Below are 24916 nucleotides of genomic sequence, written 5' to 3'. Positions count from 1 at the left end.
AGGCGCGATAACTTGCAGTCGCGGTCCTTGTCAGATGCCTCACCCTTGCGGCGGCGGGCTCACTCCTTCGATCTGGTTGTCGACGCCACTCTCAAGTTACGTCACTACGGCCATGATATCCACGGCATCAAACTGGAAGGACCCGAACGGTGTTGACCCCGATGATTGGCGAGGTGGACTGGGCGACGGACACGTCTCTTCTTCCACGCGCGTCAACGGTGCAGACGAAGGTCGTGTCAAGATCTGCACAGGCTTCGGGCCCATGAGATTAAATAGTGGAGCTGCGGCTCGCGTTGGTGTCGGCCGCGACGTCGGTTTGCCGAAATCATGCGGGTTGCCATCGTACTCGAACTTCTGGCCCGTGAGGCGCTCGTTCACACTGAACATCTCCTCCACGCTGAAGCCTTTCTTCGCGTTGCCGAACGTCTCTCCATTCAAGCCGTCATAAGACGTGGCTGTGTCAAACTCCGTGCCAAAGTGGCCGCGGTTGCCTTTCCTAGAGCCATTTGTCTCTGGTCGATCATTGTGCGGCGTAGACACTGACCGCTCCCCCTGCAAAGTCTTCTTCTTGCCGTTGTCGCCCTCCGTGTTCTGCTGAGCTCCACCGTTCGTAAGCAACGTCAGCGGCCGGTTACGTGGCGCAGAGGCTGCACGGCCTGAGCTGTTGGTAGCAGCATTGCTGCTTTTCTTCTTGTTGGCCTTGTGGCTCTTGACCCACCGCTTCAACCTCGACATGAAAGGCATGACACTCCACGTCTTCTTGGGCAATGCGTCGAACGTGAACCACTTGATGGTGCTGATCTCCTTACGCGTCTGCGGTGCAAACGCGTAGTCCTCGGGAACGTCAGGACACAAATACATGCGCATGCGCTGGTCGTTCGCCACAAACTCGAGGAACTGCTTGGGGGCGAGCGCGTCGCCCACGTCGTAGCCGCACTCCTCAAACACTTCTCGCCGCGCGCAGTCCATATCCGTCTCCCCCTCGTTCACCTTGCCACGCGGGAAGGTCCATGACGTGCCCTTCCAATTGCGCACGAGCACCAGCTTGGTGCGCGTCGCGTTGAGCAGGATACAGCCCACCACGGGCACCTGGCGCTGGTACGTCTTGAAGTCCTGGAACAGCTCGTCGCAGCGGTGCGCGAGTGGCCGCAGTAGCGGGCAGTGCGCGAACATCTGGCGGGCGAAGTCGTTAAGCTTGACGTGCTGCAGGTGCGCGTACTGGTCGGCGTAGAAGTCCTCGTAGAACCAATAACACTGCTCGATTTGGAAGAAGAGGCGCTCACTCGACGCCAGCTCCGACTCGGGCAGGTTCACCAAGAAGCGGCTCTGCAGCTCGTCCATCACCTCGGCCAGGCTCGGCTTCTTCTTGGACGACTTGGACGTCATCTCGTATTCGGCTTGCCGTCCGCGGTTTCTTTTCTCTTGTGTGGAAGGGGGCTTCAATGTTAGGCCGCGGTAAGAATGCATCTCAACAACGTATAAGATATATGCAGCTATATCGGGATGAACGGGTTTGAGATACAAATACACATTGGAATCATACCTGCTGAAAATAATGTATCGTATAAATGTTTGGCAGCGGTTTCAACGGTAAACGTAAAGCCTCCCGAACGGCATTTTTCCACCCATCGAAACCGACAAGAACGTCATCTTAATGCCAAGCTATATACCACCCTCCCACTGTCAAACGGCATGCTGTTGGTGCTGGCTTTTTTTCTCGCTCCATTTGTGTCAAATGCGATATGCCTCTCAAACATTATTGTGTCGTATCGTACTTAAACGAGCAATCACGCTACTGCTTCGCTCCACCCAATCGAACGAGCATCCGCCGCCGATCATGGAGCAAAATGGTGAGGCGCCTCGGCGCAAGCGGAAGAGCAGGTTCGGCGACGCCCCAGGGACCTCCGCAGCCCCAACACCTAAGCGACAGGCCGTATCGTCCGGTGCAACGGCCGCGCTGAACCCCGCGGCCCAGGCACGCGCTGCAGCAGCCAAGATATCGCTCGCCATCCCCGGATCGGTCGCTGCAGCCATTCCAGCGGCCATACCGAGCGCCACAGCCGCTCATGGCGACACGGAGGAGCTGCGCCGCATCGAGCAGGAGAAGAGGCGGCGCACAGACCAGATCTACAAGTCCGTACAGAGCCAAATGAGCCACATCAAGGCGCTACTGCGCACGCCCGGGGCCGCAGCTACTGTACCCGTTGCCACGCAGCACGCGGGTGGTACATTTATGCCGGCGCCGCTGTTACTTGATGAACAGGGACGAGAGGTTGACGCAAACGGAAATGTTGTCGCGGAGAAACCGATGGTAGCGCCCGTCGCGACGCTCAAGGCGAACCAGGGAGCACCCAAAAGCGGGAGGGCCAAGAAGAACCAGAACCCGTACTTATCACATCGCACAGTGGACGAGGAAGACAAATTGGAGACGGTGGATCCGAGGCTGAAGGTCACGAAGCGAGAGACGTACGTGTGAAAACGTATTCAAATGTGGGAAGTGTAGCTAATATTTGGCTGGTTGTTTGGATTGCAGGCGTGCCCGCAAGACCTTTAACTTTGTCACCCAAGGCACCTATGTAAAGCAGGCTGAGCAGGTGCGCGCGCGTGATGCCAAAAAAATGATGGCTGGATTCACGTCGGGGCGCAACCCGCGAGGATACCAGAAGGAAGCAATCGTACCGATTGATGAATCAGCAGACCCGACTCCTGTAGATGAGGAAAAGACCAACAGGATGGAGGTTGACACCGTGGAGGTGCCACCGAAGCCAGAGATGGCCACTCCGGACGTTGAGTGGTGGGATGTGGAATACCTTCCGAAGGACAAACGCGCCATGGTAGACAAATTTGGCTTCATCAAAGCAAAAGTTCTGAAGGAGAACCCAGATGCGACGGTCTCGTACACTGAAATGAAGCTCAAGTACTGCGGCACCGTGCACGTTATTGAGCACCCAGCGCGGCTCAACTTGATTATCAAGCACGACGACAAACCGGTGTCTGTGCCGCTCATGCTCACTGCTGTAGTACGTGCCAGTCACTGTATATCTGTTATGAGGTGCATTTCATTGGCTTACATGTGTCCATTTGATGTAGGAGCGCAAGAAGATCCGCCGGCAGAACCGTGCTGACCGTGAGAAGGAGAAACAGGATAAGGTTGCACTTGGCTTGCTACCACCCCCGGAACCGAAGGTGAAGCTATCCAATATGATGCGCGTGCTTTCGGAGCAAGCTGTGGCAGACCCGTCGGCTATCGAGCGCAAGGTTCGCGAGCAGATCGCCCAGCGCGAAAAGAACCACGAGATGCGTAACCTCGCTCGCAAGCTCACGCCCGAGGAGCGTCGTGAGAAGAAGCTTCGCAAGATTAAGGAGGACGCTGCCGGCGACATCCATGTGGCGCTCTTCAAGTACGTGCTCTGCGCTATTTCGTTGTGTGTGTTTTTGTTTGGTGTCGACTAACTCGGTTCAACTTCTACTACTGAAACAGAGTGCCGGATCTCTCAAACCCGCAACACCGATTCAAGGTGGATGTCAACGCGCAGCAGTATCACCTCACGGGAGGCGTGCTGATCTGCAAGGACAGTGATATCAATACGGTCGTGGTGGAAGGCGGTAAGAAGGCCATCAAGCAGTACACGAAACTGATGATGCGGCGCATCGACTGGCAAGGAGCTCGCGAGGCCGAGCAGGAGTCGGACAGCGAGGACGAGGACGCGGCCAAGCGCGGCAACGGCTGCCTGCTGGTCTGGCAGGGCGTCGTCGCGCGCAAGGCGTTCAATAGCTTCCGCTTCCAGGAGTGCCGGACGACGGTCACGGCGCGGAAGGTCATGGAGGCCAAGAACGTGGTGCACTATTGGGACCTCGTGGAGAAGTCCGCGGAGGCAGCCGCGGCAGCTCCTTGACGCGCTTGATAGAACGCCTCGTAAATGCAACGACTGTCCGTTTCCCAAGGGCGTCTTCCCCTCGCAGGCAGAAACACGCCGTTGGCGAGCCTTGGCTCGTCGGCCTGGTTCTGCGTGCAAGCGTCCATCTCATTGTTGCATTGTGCGATTGTGGTGTCGTCGTTTGTCTTGTCCTGCGTTGTCGTTCGCACGAGATGCAGGATGTTGACTCGGTCTCCGGTGCCGGGCAGTGATGCGCTCTGCGATCATCGAGGCAGCGGTATCCTATTCGTATCCGAGTTGATCTTAGAGACCGTTGAAGATTCGCGGCACCCGACAAAGGCTATCTGTGCCTCCAGCCAGCAGCTGGAGCCGATCCCCTGTCCGCTCATGCCAGGCTGGCGTGCTTGATCGGCCGATGCTTCTGTCGGGCTAGAGGGAATCGCGCTCTTTTACGCCGCGCCGCGATTTAGCGTGGCGGATTTCGCGGCGTGAGTGCCGTAGCGTTGCGGCGCTCGTCGCCACAACTTGGTCAAAAGCTACGGAGCGAAGCTCCCTATCGGTCAACGTCGCGTTGCTCGCGATCGTTGTGCATGCAGCGTGTGCTCCTGCTACGCTCGCTGCCTCGTCACGGAGAGCGTCGAAGCGCCTGACTAGAGTTGACTTGGCTATCAACTGTCCAAGCCTCGGTAGGCGAGCGCGGCTACATGTAGGACCCGCGTTGCTTGAGGCATCAAGCCCCATGTCAAGTTGAGACTGTCGACCACGCGACGGCTTCTGCACGACAGCCTCGGTAGCCAGCACGGCGAAAATTCCTCGTCATCCGCTCGTGGTTTTCGGTGCAGCAGACAAGTCTCCGCAGCGGCCACCCGACAGCCTCAGAAACTGGAGCTTGCTGGCCGCACCGACAGCTCCTGGGTTCCAGCCGCGGACGTCGGAATGGAGCGCCACGCCCGACCGGCGCCATCTGTTCGGACGACGCACGTGCCGCCGCACTGGCAATCGACACTCCATCCAGCCCCGACAGGCTCGAGCCTCGAGTGGATCTTGGTGCACGGATGGTGCTTGACATCTTCCGGCTGCTGCGGGTCTGAGTTGATGCCTTTCGTCTGTATGGAGCCTCGTCCTCGAACTGCAACCAGCAAGAGAACGGGCCCACGCCGAGCCGAGCTCGCCATGCCAGATGGAAGATGGCGGAGCACAGCGTTTTGTGCGAGAGCCCCATCCCTGCGCGAGCCACCGCGAGCTCGAGGCTGTCGTCCGTGGGCCTATCCCAGCCAGCGCTCGAGGAAGAGGGCGGCAACCAGCCCTGGCTGCAGTATAATACTCGGCGCTACGTCTCTAATAAATCACGGCCCGAGGAAGCTTCCCTACCGCGTGCAGCGTCCTCACCGCGAACCGCAGCGGGAGGCCGCGAGGAATAAGGTCTCACCACCTCCAAGCTGGGCCGATTTTTTTGACTCGGCCTTTGTATGCAAAAAAGGTCGAGATAAGGCAGAAGGGCCAGGGTTCCTGTTGCAAACGCCGTCGCTCGGCTCTGATACTCGAGCAGCGGATGGCGGCGGTCGCTTCTACGCTGGCGGGGTTCAGCGCCGGTGAGAAATTCAGAGTGTCCGGTTGTATTGTGCTGGGGCGGGGCCATGGAGGCCGAGTCACAACGCAATTCGCTCGTATCGGGGACCGACAGCTTTGCCTCGCTCCCTCTCTCCTGCCGCCTTCGATACGTGCAGTGCGTCGCTCGCTCGTCGTCTCCTGCCTCCGGTCTCCTCTCGCTCCTTCGGACGCGTGCACCGAGTTACTCACTCTACATTTTCTCCAGCGCGCTGCCTGTCGACCCAGACAAGCACAACCTAATAGACTCCACTCCACACAAGCCTCCCAGCAGAGATGCGGATGACCGACATGGGCCCCATTGAGACTCCCAGCTACGGCAGCCCCAACCGCATGCACGTGCTGGCCAACGGCGACATAATCGACTGCGGTCGCCTGCCGCAGACCGCGCGCAACAACCTCTACAAGACCGAGCTCTGCAAGCACTTCACCGAGAACGGGAGCTGCCGCTACGGCTCCAAGTGCCAGTTCGCACACGGCGAGGACGAGCTGCGCGGCGTGTTGCGCCACCCCAAGTACAAGACCACGCGCTGCAAAGCTTTCATGTCCACGGGCAAGTGCATGTACGGCTCGCGCTGCCGCTTCCTCCACACGCGCCACCCGGGCGACGAGGACCAGCGGTTCGTCAACTACGGCAGCGGAGACCTGCGTGACAACATGTCAAGCACAGCAAGCGAGTCGGACGATCAGGATGCTCAAAACAAAGACTTGCTCGTGAACCCGTACACCAACGGACTCGAGCCGATCGACCTGTCCGTGCCGTTTGGAGGCTTCAACGCCCCCATGACGCTGGCCCCGCTTAGCGGCGTGTCGCCGCCGAAGCCTGAGTTTGACTCGTACCTGAGTCGCGACCCGTTCCTAGACTATTCGTTCCAGAGCAGCGACCTGGGCAGCTTTGATCTGCGCAGCAGTATCACCAGCAGCTGCAGCGGGGAGGCTCTGAACGCCATGTCGCCGCGGTCGTCGAGCAGCACCGAGTCGGCGACGTCCAAGTTTTCGCGCCTGACCATTTTCCAGCGCATTTGCCGCGAAGACGAGTAAAGAGGACGGACCGAAGGCCACGTCACCAGCCAGCTCTGTCCTCGTCCAGTATCATCATAATTTATCAGACGACCACCAAGTGCACAAAAATGAGAGTGACGTGTAGCGACACAAGTTCGAAGCCGACGCTGGCTGGCGATGAGAGCCCCCAAGTCCCCACCCTGGATGTGAAGAGTGAGAGGAAAATGTGTGTATAACTGCGAGTCGGTGGATTGACAGCAGCCTCGTTTCCATTTCCTGCACCTCCAGCCTGTAGCATTTTTTACAAAGAAAAACGTTTTTTATTTCTCCTATAAAGACAAGAGCAGCGTTTTAGTCATCGATGTGTTGAGCTGCCATCGTTCGAGCTTCCACTGGGAGAAGTTCATTCTCGGAGTTGAGATTAGCGTGTCAGACGAAGCAATAGAGATTGGATGTTGACCCCCCTCTCATTCTTGTCGTTCATTGCATCCACTCCATGGATGATCACACGTGCTGCGTTGTACGGATCCTCTTATCAACAACCATCGTCCATGATTGGTAGAAATGTCGTTTCTAGTATTGATAGGCGAGCGCAATGCTGGGAACGTCAAAGAACCCGGCGCTGGCCTCGGGAAGAAGCGCTCCAGTCGCGCATTTCTCATCGAGCCGACCGCGTTGAAGACGTCCACTAGCCTCTGCAAACGCCATGTTCACCGAAGCGCTCGTTGTCACGTGGTTCAGCATGTGCGCGGCCATGGTAGGCCTTTGACGCTTGCAACGTGAATCATCTCCGACCTGAATAACCGTTTTTGATGACACCTTTTGGTAGCTGTATGCTGATCCGCGACTGTGGGTTGTCGTGGCATCCTCACTGGTACGGCTGCAATTTTCGACTACCGGTATGAATACTCCATTACTATTGTTTTGGGCACTGATGTTGCTGGTGGGCTCTTTGCTGCAAGGCGTTTGCGGTGGTCCGCGTCGTAGCTGTGCCATTGGCTTCCGCCAAGGTGAAGGCGTTTCCAATGTTATCTAGATTCGGCCAGTTGCTGTTTAGCAATACGATCGTATCGATGTTGCACTCGGCGCTGTCGTCGCTGCTGGCGATTTCGGCTTTGCTTTCAGCACATTCGCTGCACGATGACTATGTCAACACTGTGACAAGCGGCGAGTTCCTGGCCACCGCTGTCTCCACTGGTAACGACGTGAAGGGAGTGGTTGTTGTGTTGCGTTGATGGCAAGGCTAACGCTTGCGTCGGTGCTCTTTGCTGCAGGATACTTTGCGTACGACTTGTGGGACTACGTGCTGAACGGCCTGTACGTCAAGTCCCCCGGCATCATCCTGCACCACGTGGTGGTGCTCGTTTGCTACATCTCCGCATTAACCAAGACTGTAGGTGTGCCACTGCTGTCACTTGCATTGGTCTGTGAGCTCCACTCAGTGTTCATGCACGCCCGAAAAATGCTCACCATGAGCAGCTATTCAGCGCGACAGTCACGGCTGTTGCAATGGATATGGCGTGCGCAGTGGGGGTCGTTCATCGTGGCACGATTCGCACCGCACCTGATCGTCGCCGTGCTGACGTATCAAGCAAGAGATATCTTCGCGCAGCAGGTACGAAGTACATGCAGTTATAGTTGTGCCGTCAAGTCTACTAACAGCGTGTTCTTGTCACTTACAGCTGCACTTTGCTATGGCGTTTGGTGGAATCATCTTCATCAACCTGCTCAATGTTCATGTACGTTAGCAGCATTCATTGGCCGATAAAGGGCTGTAGCTCACTATTGTCGTTACCTCCAGCTCTTCCTCGACGTGCGGAAAGCGTGTAGCAAGGACTTTGCGCTGCCCAAGGTGCCTCCTTCGCCCGCTCCAGCGACCAACTCTTCCTAGCTAATAGACCCTACACGCCAGCAAAACACAAATTCAACATGAATCTGCGACTTGTGAAAACAAAAAGTAATACACAGCGCCACACCATTTTTCTCATTGAAGAATTCGCAGTAAAAAAGAGCAGCATCTGCACTTGACCCGCCGAGGTGCCACGGAGGCAGGCAGGCAACGCGCAGGCGGGCGCCATGACCATGAAGGGCGCCAAGACGGACGCGGACTGGTTCTCTCCTGAAGAGCTGGCGGCCGCGCGCGAGGAGTATCTGCAGGAGCAGGAGAAGGAGCAGCCGTCGCCTCAGGTATCATCTGATTCCGCCGATCTGAGCCCTCAAACCAGTGCGGAATGGTAGTCTTGCGGTCGCTTACGTTAACACTTTCTGCTGGTGCGGAGTGTAGGTCAAGCTGCGATACGCCATTGCATTGGCAAAAAGCCGCAAGCGCGACGACAAATTCCGCGCGATCGGATTACTGGAAGGTACCAGTTGATTGCAGCTTTGTTAAAAAGTGAAGTTGGCTTTAACCTGTGTATTATCAGATCTGTTAAAACAGAGTTATGCCCCAAAAGAGAGTTTGTACTGGATCGCGTTGACGCTGTGCGGACTGGGCGAGTACCGCGCAAGTCGCAGCTACTGCGAGCGTTTGCTCCGGATGGAGCCGTCACACATGAAGGCGCAGCTGCTGCACAAACGGATCAAGGAGGTCGTTGCAAAAGGTCCGTGATGAAAGTGGAAGGTTGTGCTGCTATTGGGGGCTGATAACAGGTCGTTGTTTCTCTGAGCAGAAGATAACGTGGTAGGCGTGGGTATCGTCGGAGCGGTGGTTGTTGCAGGGCTGGCACTCAAGTTTTTGCTCAAGAGATAAGCCGTGAATGTGTAGGCAAGTCCAGTAACTGATGTGTTCCCTCTTCTCTAGCAACTACTAGTATACGCCGAGAGCTGCAACGTTCTGATACCTACTCAAACCTCCAACACACACAAGTCTAAGTAAACATATAAGTGCATCTCCAACTTATGTTTCTATTCATTAGCAGGTCAACGAGACCACCAGCGCAGCGGCCGTAACCTGAACGCGACAAAACTACCTACCGGTACTAGCCTATCGTTTTCGTATCTCTATATGCATGTCCGATGTCGTCGATCAATAACCAAGTTCTCCCCCAACGCCTCACAACTGAGACAGCGCCTGCTGTTCGTCACCGCTGAGCTTCGCCCAAGCGCCCTGCACCACCGGACCAGGCAGCTGAGACTGCAGCTTTGCCAGCAGCTCGCGCAGCTGGGGCTTGGTCTCCTCCGAAATGGTCGACACATCTTCGTCGTCCGCAGCATCCTCCGCCTGGGCCAGATCGAACACTGTTTCAAAGCAAAACAAAGCACAAGTCAGACACAGATTCACACAGCAGGACATATCAGCAGAGAAGGCATGAACTTACGGAGCGCAGAAGCGAACACCTTCAGGATCTGGGGCAGGTTGGCGTATTCAGCGCCGAGCACGTGAGCGTTGCCACTGGTAACCAGCGAAATCAGGCGAGCGTGCACATCCTGGGCCTCCAGCACGTCGGTGCGGAGCGGCAGCCAGCTGAGCCACATGGGCCACATGTTCGCGGCATCCACAGCACCCTCACGGGTCAGGACAATCTTCGCCACAGCGCTGATAGCATTGTCGCGGGCCGCGCCAACTTCATCGTCCTCCACGTTCGCTGAGGCGTTGATCAAGTTGACCAGCTTCTCGAGAGCGTTCTGGCAGAACGGGTCGAACGCAGGACCGCACTTCTCAGCGCTAACACCAATGCCGTAGGCGGACGCCTGGATCACTGACGCGCTCGGGTCCTCGAGACCCTGCACAAGGTGGTTCAGGAACAGCGGCACCAGCTCCTGGGCAGCAGTACCGCAGTGCTCAATGATGTCGTCGATCATGCAGATAGCCTGGCCACGCAGCATCGGCACCGTCTTTTGCTCCAGCAGGGGCGTCACGAACGTCAGGAGGTGAGCATGGAACACAGGGAAGAACGCCTCCTTCTGGATCTTCACGATCCAGCCAATGGAGTCGACCATCGAGCGGAAGACACCCTCCTCCAGCTCATCGTTTTCTGTTTGCTGCAGAGCGGCTTCAGCATCATAGTCCTCGTCCTGCTGGTTCTCCTGGTGTTGGGTCATCAGACGTTGGGCGCTGTTGGACGCCACCTTCTTGAACACCTCCACCACGCGGGGGACGTGGTCCAGAGGGATGCCCACCTGGAAACCCTTCTCCTGGCTCTCCTTGCAGACCTCCAGGACTGCCGACATGGCCTCCGCGAAGGCGCCGAGGCACTCTAGGTCCTCCTCCTCCTGCAGACCCTTGAGCATCGGCTCGAAGAACTTCTCGAATAACTGCTGCGGGAACTGCGGCGCTGTCGCGCCGTGGCCGTGGTTCATGGTGCCGTCCACCGCGCAGTTCAGCAGCTTCGCCATGGTCAGGCTGCTCACAATGCGAATGTCCTCGACATACTCAAAGTCGATCAGCGGGATCATCACCTGCGCCACCTCAGCCACGTACGGGTAGAACCATCCCTCCAGGTCAAGCGCCGACTGATACAGCATGTTGCAAGCGTTCGTCTTGTCCTCCAGAGCGCTCGTGTTGATCTCCAGGCGCTTCTTGCCCACACCACGGATCTCGAGCGTCATCGTGTCCTTGCCGTCCGCCGTCTGGCCATCCTCTTCGACATCGTCGTCGGCAACGTCCGACAGCTGAATGTCGGGCTGGATCTGCGCCTGCTTAATCAGAGCAGGGATCACGTGGGGCAGGTACGGCACAAAGTCCTCCTTCAGGATGCTGCCAATGCGCACGCACGACTGCGCCACGTACTGCACCTCTGGGCCCTCCAGCTCCTCGCTCGACTGTACACGCACCAGAATCTCCATGATCTCCTTGGCGTCGTTCACGAAACGCTCCTTGCCCACAGCCTGGCCGATCAGAGCGATCGACTCCATGGACTTGCCACGCAACAGAGAGTACTCCTTGCCGTGAGCGTTCGTCAGCACCTCCTTGGCCAGCGGGATGAAAATGTCGTAGAAGCGAAGGAACTCATCGCCGATCACCTTGGCCACGCTGGCCACTGCTGTAATCGCCTGCTCCTGGACCTGACGCGGGCACGAGCGCATCGCGTTGAAGAGAGCCTCCAGCAGAGCCTGGCTGTACGGAGCCACGTGCTTGGCCTTACACACGTTGGTGTTGCAGAAGTTAATGACAACACTGGCGGCAAGCGCACGGGTGCGCAGCACACCCTGCTCGTTCTGAATCAGCGCCGTGAGGGCGGGCACAACCACGGCGTGGAACTTGGCCTGGAAGTTCTTGCCCTTCTCGACCTCGCCGAAATCCTCCGCGATCTGGCCGATGCTGTGAAGCGCAGCGTACTGCACGCGCGGGTGCTGGTCGTTCAGGAAGGGCAGCACCATACCCACCACGTTGTCGAGCTCACGCGTCATGAGCGCCTTGGCTCCCTCGCCCAGCAGACAAATGGCGTACAGTCCAGCGCGACGCTTGCGCCAGTCGGCATCGCCCAAGAAGCCCTTGATCACCGGAATGGCCACGGGCAGCACAGCGTTGCCGCCCAGGGAGGTGCTCAGACGGTCAATGGCAGCGGCTCCAGCGTCGCTGATCGAGTTGTCGGCGTCGTTGGCCTCCGTGAAGGTCTCCGGGTCGTCGAACTTCTGCACCCACGTCTCGTCCTCCTCGACCTCGCACATGAGCTGAATCACCAGCGGCACGACGGACGTGACAATGAACTGCGACTTGCGGACCATGCCGCCGGCGTTCTCGCAGAGCGAAATAAGGAACTCGAGCGCGAGTTCGCGCGTCTCGACGTCCAGCTCCTGCGACGAGCACACGAAGATCATGGCGCGAGCCACATCGTCCAGCGCGTTGCGGAAGAATTTGGGGTGCACTTCGGCGATCTGCACGAGCGCGGACAGCACCTCGCGGAAGGCCACCTCCTCCCCAGAGCTCACGAGCACCTGGATGATGCGCAGCATAGGGGTGATGATGATGGCAAAGGCTGACAGCTCCTGCTTGTCCTCAAGCGTGAGCAGGAAGGCCGCGGCCGCCTTGAGACTGGCGATCTGCACCTCTCCATTTGCGTCATTGAGTGCGTTCGTGAAGAGCGTGAGGAAGCTCTCCTTGTGCGGGGCCAACAGTTCGCCCACGTACTCGGCCAGCTGGGCCAGCAGGTCGAAAGCGGTGACGCGCAGCAGTGCATCTGCGTTGCTGGTGAGCGCCGACACGGCGCTTAGAAGCTCGGGCCACGGCTGCTCGAACTTGGCCGAGACGGCGGCCAGTTCGGCGATGAGGTGGCCGAGTTTGCGGCGGATGTGGGCCACGGGCTCGCTGGCCACAGCCTCCAGCAGCTGGCCCTTGAGCGTGGCCTGCGCGGTCGCGTCCAGCTGTGTGTACACGCCGGCCTTGACCTCCAGCAGCGGGCGCAGCAGCACGGGGGCGAAGGCGCGCGCCTCCGGCTCGGGCGCGGCGCGCAGCAGCTGCACCAGGTTGGCCACGAGCGTCTGCGGCTGCTCGGCCTTGAAGGCCGCGTACGACGCCTCGGCCTGCTTGCGCGTGGCGTTGTCGTTGCTCATGAGAGCGGCCACCAGCGCCGAGAAGTCCATTTTGGTGCAATCGGGGGAGGTGACGACGAAAGCTGGCGACTTTGGGAATGCCAACAGGTGCGTGGCAGCCAGCCACTCGATCAGCTGGTGTTGAAATGGGTACGCAAAAGCGCACGTACTAGTGAATACCGGTTTTGCCTGCACTTAAAATCGGAGGGCTAGCGATAAGTGCATCGCCCAAATATTATTTTGCCTGCTGTTTAAATTGGTTGTAGCGAGGTTGTTTTTACGCGTTCATCACGGAAAGCAATTCATACGCCGCCTCGTCGCACTCGTCGTCCATCAGGAGTCCGGGCACGTCCAAGACCGTGGAGAACTGGAAGCGTGGCAGTACGTAAAACACATACAGTGCGCCCCAGTTCGGCACCAAGTACGTCCCAGTGGAAATCACCAGACGCAGTGACTGCTCGAACAGCCCGCCGTTGTCATCGAAGAACATGCTATCGCACTCGCGCGTTTTGCCTGCACAACAGTCACGTTTAGTTCTTGAAGCATGTACGTCGAGCCCAAGTTCTTACCGCCGACACCAAGAGAGAGAGATACGCGTCTACCGCAAGTTGCAAGCTAGTGCTCACGAGGTTACACTGTTCACGCAAGCAATAAACGTAGAGAAGCACGCACAAGTCCGTCGTGTTAGCTATCAAGAGACTGTGCCAGAAAGAGACTCTGTCAGCGGGCGCACTTACGATCAGAAGAACCCAAATCCGTCCTTCATCCCAGAGCAGCTCGAACTCACGTTTGATCGAATCAAGGTGCGCCTGAGCCGTGCGCGTCTCAAACGTCTCTGCATGGCGGGCTCCATCGAACGCGACCGTGCTGTAGTTGCCCGTGCCTTGTAAACCAAACTGCCAGCTCGGAGTACCCGCTGCGGCACTGCTGTCACCATCGCTTGACGCTACAGATGAACATTACCGCGGCTATCTATCTCAACTTGCCAGTTGTTTTGCACGGCAACAGACCACATGTGTTCGTCAAACTCAACGGCGTGTGCTCCAACAATAGGACCACGCAATACAACAGTATGTTCCCAATTCAACGTCATTCCCCCCACACTCCAATTGCAGCTTCCCATCGTCAACACGGTTCCATCGATAATCGCTACCTTCCAGTGCATGAGTCTGGGGCCTGCGTGATATACGTTGACCCCGTTTTCAACCAGTTTTCTTATCATTGCTGAGCTTTTCTCGATGACTTGTGCCCGATCAACGAGAACACGAACCGTGACACGCTGGGAGGCCCGGATGATAGCGTCTGTCAGTTCAGGATGCGACAAGATGAACATAGCAATATCTACTGAGGTCTCTGCGCCGTCGAGCAAATCAATGAGCTTCTGAGGTGCAGCTTCGTCGCGAGAAAACCAGTAGTCTACAACTGCAGTTTGTAGTCTACCCAATATGTCCTGCTCCATGCGGCCAAATACTCGACGGTCGACCCCATAAGCTTTGCGATATCCTTGAGCGATTGAGTTTGTGTGATGCTTAAGACCTCGTTTCAGCATTTCCACCACGAAACGCATGGGGGTTCACCGATAGGGTTTACCTGATTTCGACTCGTCTTGGCTGGGCTGGGCGTGGACGATGGCGTCGATCGTGGTGCAGGCGTGTCCTGTGCTTTGATGCAGCTGGGTAATTCTCTCCCCTTTCTGGTATCGCATGCGAATCTGGGACTTCTCTGCTGGGGTTTAGTCGCGGACGGCGTTTCTTGGGCAGCGGACTTTGCGTCCTGTAGGCATTCGGCACGACGCGTCGCGAAGCAGTGTGCATCCGAGCGGTGGCGAGAGCGATGTTTTCTGGTACACCCGGGACTGGCCGAGGGGACGTTGGCACACTTGCGAGCGCGGCGAAGTACTGGGGGTGGGGATGAGTTTCTATCGGGAGTCTGGGGTGGGTGATGCGGGTGGAGTACTGGGCAAGTGGCATTTCTCCGAGTGGAGGAGGGACCACATTCTCCTGGTGCGCGTCGTGCAGTTCTCGCGTCTCAGACATCTTTTCCAGAAAATGACGTGCTAGGAAAAACGGACGTGGCCCGACCTCCGTCCTCCACGTTGATGACATAATAATGGCTCGGAAAGGCCGATCCTCGTCGTTGCTGTTTAAATGGCTCGGAAAAGCTCAAAGTGGGCAACTGATCCTCGACTCGAGGATAAGTTGCCCACTTTGAAATTCCCGAGCCAATTAATACAGCAAAATCCGAAAGTGGGCAAAAAATCCTCCGCGTGTATTGACACCACCTGGAGGGTGGCAATAGTTACTGTACCTGAAACTATGGCCGCCCGGGGCAAAAATTCCTCCGCGTGTATTGACACCGACTAAAGTTGCTTGAAATAATAATGGCTGGAGTGCGATTTGCCCACTTTCCGACTTTCCCAGCCATTTAAACAGCAGCCAAAACATTATTTGGGCAGACCACGATGCACTCATCGCCGCCTAGCCCTAATGTGTTCCCCGTATGAAAAACACATGGGTGTTTTGTTCCTCCCGCGTTTGTCCCATGGTTTTTTCAAAAAAGGTTTGCCAAAACCTCTGAAACAATATGCCATCAACCTATACATTTTCACAGGTTTGCCAAACTCCGCGATGAAAAACCCTGGGTGTTTTGTTTCCCCTGATGCAAAACCCAGGGGGTTTTCCGTTCTGCGGCATTTGTCCCACTTCTTTTGAAAATCGGAGCATGATGATGCGTCGGTTTATGCCGCGGTGGTGAAAAATCCACTTAAATCGGGACGCAGCCCGCGCGTCCTGAGTTTTTGCGCCGTCCAATCGCGAACAGCGAACACAGAATTAGAAAATCGTTACGGCTCCGATATGACGCAGCTTAAGGCGTCCTCGAGCTGCAGCTCCACGACGTCGTCCGCGGACAGCAGCTCTGTCGTGGGCAGCAGCAAGCGCGGCGTGATGCCCGAGCCCACCGCGATGGTGCGTCTCTCGCCCGCGACCGAAGTGGCGATTCGCCTGCTGCCGGGCAACGACGTACGTTCCCATGCCACAATGGATGTAGCGCGTACTATTTAGCTGACTTGGTGCTTTGTGTTGACAGCGCTGTGTGGACTGCAAGAGCGCGTGTCCGCAGTGGGCGGGCGTCTCCTTCGGCGTGCTGCTGTGTCTGGTCTGTGCTGGCAGACACCGCTCGTTGGGCGTGCAGACGAGCTTCGTCAAGTCGCTGGTGATGGACGCGTGGACGGCCAACGAGGTGCGCGCGTTGGAGCTGGGCGGCAACGCCAAATGGCTCGCGGTGTGCGCGGGCACGGGGGTCACGGACCTCCCGCTCGTGGACAAGTACGCGTCCGGCGTGGCGAAAGCGTACAGGAGCAGGGTGCAACTCGCAGCAGCGAAAGATGCGTCGGTGGACTGCGCGTTCACCGCGACGGGGTTTCTGTCGATGCTGGCGGGTATTGCCTCCTTAAACAGCGAGGAAGGTGGGGTAGAGCGACCTGTGCAAGATGACCCTGCGGTGTCGCCGACGATGACAGCGAGGACTCTGGATTTGAACGATCCTGCGTGTGACACTGCGGTGAAGTGTACGACGTGCCGCTCCATGGTGCCTTTGCAGCAGCTGAACGCTCACTCAAAGACGTGTAGTGTTAGTGCATCGGTGCGTTCTGCATGGATTTTTCTGCGCCTCGTTGAATGTTTGTTTAGCTTACGTTGTTATCTGGTGTTGCTGTGTTATGATAGTGTGGTGTGGAGTGGAGAAAGTATGAACGCAAGATTGGAGCTCCTGGTGAACCGTTAGGCTTCACCATAGCGAAGGCCAACAGTGGTTATGCGGAGGTGTCTCGGGTTATCCCCGGAGGTGCTGCTGAGCGAGCGAACGTAATTGTTGGAAGTCTTCTCATCGGTCTAGACAGCGTGAAGAACATGAAATTTGACGAGGTCGTGGACATGCTCCGAACGCTGCCGCGGCCGATGGTATTCCACTTCGTTTTTCGCTCCCAGATGGCGCCGGAGGGGCCAAAGACCGTGATATCCTCCGTCCCGGAGCCGAGGACCGTTGAGATTAACGTGACGCTGCATACAAAGGAGGAGCTCGGCTGTTCTTTGTCTTCGAACGATTTCTACTGCGTTGTTCGCAGTGTCGACGAGGATTGCATCGCTAGAAAGCATGGCATTTTGGTTGGTTCGCGGGTGGTGGCTGTCAATGGACAAAAGTACTTGAAGCCGAAGGAGTTGATTCGGGAAATTTGTACAGCTCCGCGTCCGATTAAGATTACGGTGCTTCGAGTTGAAGGACTCATGAGAGGCTGGAGCAGGTGAAGGCAGCGTATTGGCGGCTGCTAATCAACCAGCAGAACTACTCTTGAAGCAGGTGGCTATGGGGACAACAGCCAGATAGACGATATTGCGCGTCGTCCACCGATCGTGGGCGGAGCGTTTTGGTCTCGAACGACTTTGAAAGTGTTTTGAAGTCGTTCTCTTGTTAGATAAGATAGAGCATGTAAATGAAAAATCTGATTCAAATTAGTTAGGCAGTCGTTGGCAAGTTCTATCTCCAGTTGTTCCCCAGCGAAGTTCTACACATCTGGAACCAATCGAACGCCTTCAAGTCTGCTCTTATAGTAGCTAACCACATAATCAGCGTCGCTCTTCTTGGCAGGTGACCGAAGGTTCGAAAACACGGGGTGGTACATCACTTGCTTGAGTGTGGGGCGCTGTGAGGGGTTGAAGCCAACTAGTTTCTTTAGCAGGTCCATCGCACCGGGAACACTTTCCAACCCCTCACGGCAACGACGAATAATATCGTTGGAGCCGTTTTTCAGCGAGTATAGCGACTGGTCACGCACATACTGGTCCTTCGTCTTCGAGTGTGGACATGTGCCCTTCGAGCCTGCATTTCGTCTGGATCGTCGCTGGGGGTAGTTGACAGCCGAATCCTCCGGTCGTAGATGTTTTAACAGCAGTTGCCACACCTTGTCGATCCCCCTCGTTTCACTTGGATTTTGCTCTGGTAGCCCAAACAGTACAATGTACCGATACAGAGTGTGGCAAAGCGTATTCTCGTCGTCACCGCGTGCCACGCTTTTAATCACAGAGAATCCTGAATTTTTGCGAGTGCTCTAACAGTGCATCATGAAATAAAGAGCAAGCATGGTCGAAACCGTTAAACCAAACTCACGTGTGCAAAATAAAAACCTTCTCGCAAGCACTTACCGTCCACAAGAACTTCAGGTCCTTTAGAAGCTCGGCTGGACAGTGCACTGCATCCAAAAGCTCTTCGTACGGAGCACTGTTTACCACGTAACACAAGTTAGCACATCCACAAGAGTAACCAGAGTGGGCCAACAACCTAGCATACCTTCCGGTAAACAAATGCAAGAGGCAAAGCCCCAGTGAGAACGTATCTGCCGCGTAGGACTGTTCAGCTGCATCGCCTTCCAGTAGAAATTCCACAGGTGAATTTTCCAGCGTAGCAAACTGGTCAATCGTGACGGGTTTCCCCAAATTGTCTGGGTTGGAGTCGGCAGAACCATAATCCGCCAGTTTTACATAGTACGAAAAAGACGCGGGCATTCGTAAAACAAAGCACGAGTCTTCCAGTAGATAGTTCAGCACAATATCAGCAGCACCTGGTGTTTTGCTGGGATTGGCTCGTCCGATGTCCTTCAGGAAGAAATTGAGAAGCTGTGTATACAAAGTACGCAAAAAATACGAGCGCATTAGTAAACCCTGTTGAACACACGGGCTTGTTTTACTGTAGCAGCCATCACGAACCTTGATATCGCAGTGCCGCAGATTAAACTTGTCTCGAGCACAGTACAATCCAAACACCATTTGGAAGAAAAACGGTATAGCAACCGACTCTAGAGGGAGGATCTTGTTTTTCTGGAGGCCAATAAAGTCTTCAAGGTCTCCACCATCGCAGAACTCCATTCGAATGTACTGGAATAATCGTTCGCTCTCCTTTTTCGCATCTGACGGCAGGTCTTGCAGATGACCAAAGACCCCAGAGTCCGCGTCCGTGTCCGCTAGCAATTCAACCGGCTTACGACGCGTTTTGCTGCCCCAGAGATCCGGTCGCGGGTGCTCACCCGCGAGAAAAACATCATAAATCCGGAGAAAGTTGGGGCAAATGCCATGCTCGGTTGCGTTGGAAAGCAGCACCGAATGTGCTACCTCTTGACGGATAACCCCCTACCACAACAGTGTGAGTTGCTACGAGTGACGTGCATCGCTCTGAAATAATAGAGTGCACGTACCTTGTTGCCGGTGTCTTCGATGGCGCCGATATTCATTACGCTGATAGCCTCCAGTCGCTTTCGTTCCGACGAAAATACCTTAAACACCTCCTTGTAAGCACCGTTCGCGAGATAGTGACCACGAGGGTGACGCGTGTAGACTTGATTCATCGAGTAGAAGTTTGATTTCCTGTTTTCACAGCGCAAGCAGCCTCGTTAGAGCCTATACCAGAATGAAAAGCAACAGTATTGATAATCGTTTGTACATACTTGGAGTAGTCTGCGATTGTCCATGCGTACGCCCTTGTCACATGCCACAACACAAGATTTCAGTATTAGCTGGTTGATCGAGGATGTGTAACAACCCCTGCAGAAACTTACATGACAGCGATCTTCTCCCACATGATCGAGACCTTGCGCAGCACTTCCTTCAACGTATTAGTATCCACCAAGCCAGAATGCAGCACAAAATATAGCACGCTTTCTCCCAGCACGTTCTTCTTCTGCGTCGAACTTGTGTCACCAAGTGAAATACGCCTCTTAACAGGCGTCAATGACAGCTTATCCTCTCGATTCCACATCCAGTCGTCTTCCACAGTCGGAAGAAATGATGATGGTGCCACAGCAATGGACGATAGGCGGCGACCCGACACTCTCCCCAGCTTCGACAGTCGTCTAGCCAGACGGCGATCCCTACGAACCGAAGGCTGCGCCAGTACATCTTCCATTGCATCAGCGATGGCCATGTGCTGCGTGGACGACAGCAGTCGGTGGTTCTCCGAATATGACACGACTTCGAGCTTTTGAGCCTCCAACTTTTCAAAGTACTTTTTCAACCGAAGCATCGCCGGATCCGTTAAATACCCTCCCTGCTTTTTCTCACCAGCACCACCAGAGTCCTCATCTCCCTCTGCATCTCCACTCTCATCAACCATCATCTCCGCCTCCTCCTCATCTGCCCTACATCACAAAGATTACAACTATTAGCCATCCCCACCCTACCCAAAAAGTAAAGTTGTCATACTCTGAAGGCACCCGCAGCTTCAGTTCTCGCAGAATCACGTCCGCCTTGAGACTCGCAATGCGTAGAGCTGTGCGACTCAGCGTAGCACCGGACGAGAAGCCCAACGCCTTCACCCAAGTCTCCAGCTCGCCCCGTTGGCGCCTGCTCTTCCAGCTGGAGGGCGGCAGCTTCACGATGAAGCCCTGCCCTCCACCAAACTCCGCCTCGTACTTGGTCTGCTTCACGGCACCCAGCTGCTCCGTCAGATACTCCACGAGCTCCGGCGCCGCGTCGTGTATCAGTTCCTTGGCACTTTTCTGGTTCTGCGTCTTGCGCTTCTTGGGCGGCTGCAAGAGCGACTTCGTGGCCGCGGGTTTCCTCTTGGAGTGTGGCTTAGCGCGCTCAGGCTTGGGCGAAGGGGACGGAGACAGCTCCGGGAAAACGCTGGAGGACGCCCCAGTGTCCTCCGCCTCGTCCGCAGACGACAGCGGCGAGCTGCAGATGCCGCGCTTCCCCGCCATAATTCAAACTCGTCAAAAAAACGGAAGTGGAACGTGTTATTTTATATATTAACTGTACGAGAACCACAGCCTCTCCAAATGTATTGATGTAACTAGTACCTCTATCAGAATACTCACCATTCCTACGAAGAACACCATGCAACCAAAGCAAAATTGTGTTTGTTTCACGACTAAAATGGTCTATCCAAAGATGCTATCTGGTTGGAGAGTCTTCCTCTTCGGCAAGCCTTGCTCGGAAGTGGGCCAGCATAGCCCTCGGTACCTTGAGCACGAAGTCGCCGAAGCCGATCGAGAAGGTGACTGTAATGAGTTCTTGGGCTCGATGGCAAATTGACAACTGAGATTAGCTAGACTGCTTGCATTTACTTCTCCTAGCTATGCTGTGAAACAAGTTTACGGGCGTAAACTACTGCGCAAACCGTCCCGTAAATGAGTTACCAGCTAAACACTCTTCTTGATCTGGAGCGAAAGTGACGAGGACTTAACCAACGTAAAGACGAAGCAAATCCATTCGAGACCCATTCGAGCAAGCCACGCGGGCGTTTGCTGCTCGTCCACTGGTTCAGTCCCGATAGCAACCCACAACATGAACAGGATAGAAAGAAAAGCAGAGTCGCACATACGCTTAGAAAGGGTCATGCAGAAGAGTTGTGCACGTTATTGTTCTGCTCGTCTCTCTCTCTCTCTCAGTCACAAGTGTATTGCAAAGCGGCGAGGTACAAGCATACCTTGAGGTAGGTTCGAATCCGCTGCGAGTCATAGACGTACGATTAGCAAGCTGTAGCATACCGTGTGCGTAGGTAATGATGAACGATAGCCAAACACAAACCTCTGTCGAGCAGGGGTGTTCTCTTGCCGGACCCTGGCGCTAACAACAGCAAAGTAAAGCCCTATCCTTGACAAGAAAATAAATACTCGACGTACCTCGAGAAGCTGAAATGGTCGGGTAGTAGCTGAGCAGTACCTCATGTTAGTGAAAGCATATGTAAACATCACTTGCAGGGCGACTCGCCTGGTTTTTGATGCAGCGTTTCAAGTCCACGGCAGCCATTTTGTCCTCGATCTCCACGACAAGCAGCTTCCCGTCTTCCAGAAGACAGACATCCTTTTCATCGTGCAGCTTGGATGTTCACGGAGAAGAATGCGGAAATGGAGTGATGGACACTACAAATACCAAAAGACGGTTGTAACTCATCTCAAAATACGGTAGAACTACGCCGTCGACGACTACCACATCGTTGATATGCATGTACGTCGGGCGGGTGTTTTTCCGTTAGCAAACCTGCATGAGCGATAGCCAGCAACGGCGCCTTCATGCATGGCAATCTAGTAGCGAGCGGCACTCTAACACTGGTAAACATATCTACAAGATGGTGCTTGAAGTGTAGCAACTGTTTTCGGCCAATCGTTCGACTTCAACTTGCGGATTGGCTGAAAGCCGAGGGGGCGCGTGGCTGGCCCAAAGAGAATCGCAGTGGGTATGCACGTCAAGCCGAGCTTCTTCCGTGCGCGGCAGGCGACCAAACAGTCTGCGCCGACCAAGTGGACGTCGGACCACACGGGTCCTGGCCGCAAGTCTTCCATGGGCGTGCTGCTGGACTGGCTGGTCTGCGAGGGGAACTACGGCCGCTGGCGGAGCTGCTCCACCTCAGGAACGAGTCTCCGCCCGCTGGCCGACGAGATCGTGCAGCTGCTGCACGCCGAGGGGCTCGTGCACCGCACGGCCAACCAGGTGCAGGCCAAGATGGCGGACCTGGAGGACTCGTACCGCGAAGCCGCGGAGCGATTGGCCAGTACCAAGCGCGAGCTGCAAGCGGCTGAAGGGACCCCGGCCGAGCGCAATTTACACCGGGTACTAGAGCGCCACTGCCGCTACTTCGCTCTGTTGCAACCTATTATGAAGGACGTGGAGGAGGATGCACGCCCCAAGAAGCGGCCGAGACTCAGCACAAAGAGGAAGACGGTGCAGCCTGTAGCGGCTGTGATCGCTCCTCCTGTCACTCCTGCTCGAGCTGCTAGTCCTCCGCCTGCGCGGTTGCGGTCGCGGTCGCCCTCTCCTATGAAGAAGCGGTTTCAGTATAAGCTGCGTGAACGACGAGGCATGGAGCCCATGTCGGAGGACATGGTCTGGGATTTTGACAGTGAGTCTGTGGGTGGTGTGAGAGGCCCTTCGACGCCCCCGACGCCGCCGACGACGCGGCCCGTGAGGAAAAGCAAGAGCAGGGCAATGGAATCCATTTCAGTGATGCGGCTGGAAGAGGAGGGAGAGCGTGAACAAGCAGGACACCAGCGAGATCGATTCGACGAACCGGTCAAGAAGCGCCCGATGTTGAGGTCTATTGATGAAATCGACTTGGAGGAGCATGGACTAGCAGGACACCAGCGAGATCGATTCCAGGAACCGGCCAAAATGCGCCCGCCGCTGAGATCGATTGATGAAATCGACTTGGTGGGGCATGGACTCGCAGGACGCCAACAGGATCGGTTCGAGGAACCGGTCAAGAAGCGCCCGCCGCTGAGGTCGATTGATGAAATCGACTTGGAGAAAGCTCGAGTTGAGCTCACGCTGCGCCAGCTGGAGCTGCAGATGGCGCGCGACAAGGCTCTCGTCACACGCGCGAAGGCTCGCTCCCAGTTGCTCGAGCAGGGTGTGTCGCGGCGAGACGTCGATCGCCTCATGCCGCTCGACGTCTGAAACGCAGGCCTGGCGAGCTGTGCGACGACATGCCGCACCGAACTGATCCCTTTGACGGTGGTTTGTCGCCTGAACGTATTGCTGGTGTAAGGTGTTGCTGAATGCGAAGGCCAGAACGGTGTGTGCTGTTGGAAGTGTTGGCATTTTGAATTGCTCTTAAATAGCGGTGGTTCTGTAAGCTACATGCTGCTACTCGGGTGACGTGTCCAGTCCGTTACTGAACGCCGCGGGCCCGGTCTTCTAGGTTCACTCGTATGAGGAGTGAGGGGTATGTGGTCGTCTAGAACGGCGCGGAAGCGGTGCGGTGCATGCACTAGCTCGCATTGTCGTTGTCCGCCGTTCTTTGATGTACTACGAATGTAGTCTGGTTGTCCTGTGCAGGTTGTTCTGGTGGCTGACTGGTTGAGTTGTCGCGTCACCTAGGCTTGAACCGGGAAGGTGCGCTGCGAGAGCAGCACGACGAGCTCGAGCTTGGAGACGGGAGATACGTCGATGGGGCTGCGGTCGACGGTGGGGTCGGCGCGGCCGATGATCTCCGGGGCCATGGCGAACGACACGCCTTTGCGCGCTCTCCGCGGGGCCTTGGCCATCATGTCCTTGCTGACCCAGGCGCAGTCGCGCGGGCGCTCCTGCTTGGCGTACAGCGCGCGCAGACACTCCTGGCGGTAGTACTCGGTGAGGCAGGCCTCCATTTCTGACGCGCAACGCTTGCCTAGCATCTTGTCTGGTGCTTCGGTGGTGGAAAAGTGCAAATGGGACGTTGATGGCAAATTGCACACTGAGTATTTCGGACGCACTGGCAACCGGAGCCCGTACACCGTAGCGACTTGCCGACCTGCTGGTCTCGTCGCTTGTGGCCTGTACGGAGACTTTGCCTTTCCAGGTGCTCGCGCCGAACGTGCGCGAGACCAGCCTGCGTTACTCGCCCCCAAAACCGTTGAGGTGGCAGTCTTTCCGGCACAGTTACACATGGTGTTTGTATGGTGCCTAGTTAAACTCGCCAGAGTGGCCCATTTGCTTCAGAACCAGCCTTGAGTTTTTGGCATTCGGCCACAAGCTTCATTGCAATTTGCAGCATGGTATAAGACGCTATGGGGCGAGGATGAATGGGTATGCATAGGAAGAGCTCCGTAAGGGTGAAAATCCACCCGCCTACGATAGCCAGAAGGCGTCGGACGCCTCCACTCGCACGCACGCTAACGTCCGCACGCATTTCGGCGTTGGAACGCCTCGGCCGCGTTCCGCCGATTCCCCTCGTATTCGCCTTCTTTTTTCGACCGCGGCGCTATGGCCGATAAGGAAACTCCAGCTGGCGTCCCAGCGGAGACTCAGATCGCGAGCGCAAACTGTCACGTAACGACTCGCACATACAGTAAGCTAAAGTTAGCAGTTTCCCCCAAGCTTGGAGCGCCGCCACCAACTGCTTCTGCAGCACCGCAACAGAGACCGGCGGGAGCGCCGTTGGTAAACTTTGAGAGGACAACTCAAGCTTCCTGCTGGATTGGCGCATGACCA

The 24916-nt window shown here is 56.1% G+C and overlaps 10 protein-coding genes across 10 annotated transcripts; 6 read left to right on the top strand and 4 right to left on the bottom strand.

The window, feature by feature from the left end:
• Nucleotides 1-96: 96 nt before the first annotated feature.
• Nucleotides 97-1386, bottom strand: KRP23_5143 (mRNA-decapping enzyme subunit 2; the record flags this gene model as incomplete). Its single annotated transcript, XM_067890182.1, has 1 exon — nt 97-1386. The coding sequence occupies one exon, from the start codon at nt 1384-1386 to the stop codon at nt 97-99; it is 1290 nt and encodes a 429-aa protein (XP_067746747.1).
• A 451-nt stretch (nt 1387-1837) lies between these two features.
• On the top strand, nt 1838-3896 carry KRP23_5142 (U4/U6 small nuclear ribonucleoprotein Prp3; the record flags this gene model as incomplete). The annotated part of the gene is made up of 4 exons (XM_067890181.1): nt 1838-2466; nt 2534-3020; nt 3091-3401; nt 3482-3896. The coding sequence occupies 4 exons, from the start codon at nt 1838-1840 to the stop codon at nt 3894-3896; spliced, it is 1842 nt and encodes a 613-aa protein (XP_067746746.1).
• A 1866-nt stretch (nt 3897-5762) lies between these two features.
• Nucleotides 5763-6527, top strand: KRP23_5141 (mRNA decay activator protein ZFP36L1; the record flags this gene model as incomplete). The annotated part of the gene is made up of 1 exon (XM_067890180.1): nt 5763-6527. The coding sequence occupies one exon, from the start codon at nt 5763-5765 to the stop codon at nt 6525-6527; it is 765 nt and encodes a 254-aa protein (XP_067746745.1).
• Nucleotides 6528-7194: 667 nt separating this feature from the next.
• Nucleotides 7195-8379, top strand: KRP23_5140 (TLC domain-containing protein 2; the record flags this gene model as incomplete). Its single annotated transcript, XM_067890179.1, has 6 exons — nt 7195-7245; nt 7318-7362; nt 7451-7685; nt 7763-8103; nt 8171-8227; nt 8290-8379. 6 exons carry the CDS (start codon nt 7195-7197, stop codon nt 8377-8379), a joined length of 819 nt encoding a protein of 272 aa, XP_067746744.1.
• Nucleotides 8380-8564: 185 nt separating this feature from the next.
• Nucleotides 8565-9237, top strand: KRP23_5139 (Mitochondrial fission 1 protein; the record flags this gene model as incomplete). The annotated part of the gene is made up of 4 exons (XM_067890178.1): nt 8565-8675; nt 8773-8851; nt 8912-9088; nt 9158-9237. The coding sequence occupies 4 exons, from the start codon at nt 8565-8567 to the stop codon at nt 9235-9237; spliced, it is 447 nt and encodes a 148-aa protein (XP_067746743.1).
• A 303-nt stretch (nt 9238-9540) lies between these two features.
• On the bottom strand, nt 9541-13010 carry KRP23_5138 (Importin-5; the record flags this gene model as incomplete). The annotated part of the gene is made up of 2 exons (XM_067890176.1): nt 9541-9725; nt 9806-13010. The coding sequence occupies 2 exons, from the start codon at nt 13008-13010 to the stop codon at nt 9541-9543; spliced, it is 3390 nt and encodes a 1129-aa protein (XP_067746742.1).
• Nucleotides 13011-15814: 2804 nt separating this feature from the next.
• Nucleotides 15815-17263, top strand: KRP23_5137 (putative ADP-ribosylation factor GTPase-activating protein AGD6; the record flags this gene model as incomplete). The annotated part of the gene is made up of 3 exons (XM_067890175.1): nt 15815-15979; nt 16047-16601; nt 16685-17263. 3 exons carry the CDS (start codon nt 15815-15817, stop codon nt 17261-17263), a joined length of 1299 nt encoding a protein of 432 aa, XP_067746741.1.
• A 257-nt stretch (nt 17264-17520) lies between these two features.
• KRP23_5136 (uncharacterized protein) lies at nt 17521-20706 on the bottom strand (the record flags this gene model as incomplete). The annotated part of the gene is made up of 8 exons (XM_067890174.1): nt 17521-18063; nt 18158-18233; nt 18303-18628; nt 18719-19138; nt 19204-19372; nt 19453-19485; nt 19564-20142; nt 20207-20706. The coding sequence occupies 8 exons, from the start codon at nt 20704-20706 to the stop codon at nt 17521-17523; spliced, it is 2646 nt and encodes an 881-aa protein (XP_067746740.1).
• Nucleotides 20707-22186: 1480 nt separating this feature from the next.
• Nucleotides 22187-23401, top strand: KRP23_5135 (uncharacterized protein; the record flags this gene model as incomplete). The annotated part of the gene is made up of 1 exon (XM_067890173.1): nt 22187-23401. The coding sequence occupies one exon, from the start codon at nt 22187-22189 to the stop codon at nt 23399-23401; it is 1215 nt and encodes a 404-aa protein (XP_067746739.1).
• A 419-nt stretch (nt 23402-23820) lies between these two features.
• KRP23_5134 (uncharacterized protein) lies at nt 23821-24120 on the bottom strand (the record flags this gene model as incomplete). Its single annotated transcript, XM_067890172.1, has 1 exon — nt 23821-24120. The coding sequence occupies one exon, from the start codon at nt 24118-24120 to the stop codon at nt 23821-23823; it is 300 nt and encodes a 99-aa protein (XP_067746738.1).
• Between the last annotated feature and the right edge of the window lie 796 nt (nt 24121-24916).

The sequence above is a fragment of the Phytophthora ramorum genome (genome assembly GCF_020800215.1).
Source record: "Phytophthora ramorum isolate Pr-102 chromosome Unknown Phyram_PR-102_s0004, whole genome shotgun sequence".
NCBI classification, from domain to species: domain Eukaryota; phylum Oomycota; class Peronosporomycetes; order Peronosporales; family Peronosporaceae; genus Phytophthora; species Phytophthora ramorum.
The sequence above is the reverse complement of the archived record's forward strand: the minus strand, read 5'-3'. Positions and strand labels throughout refer to the sequence as shown.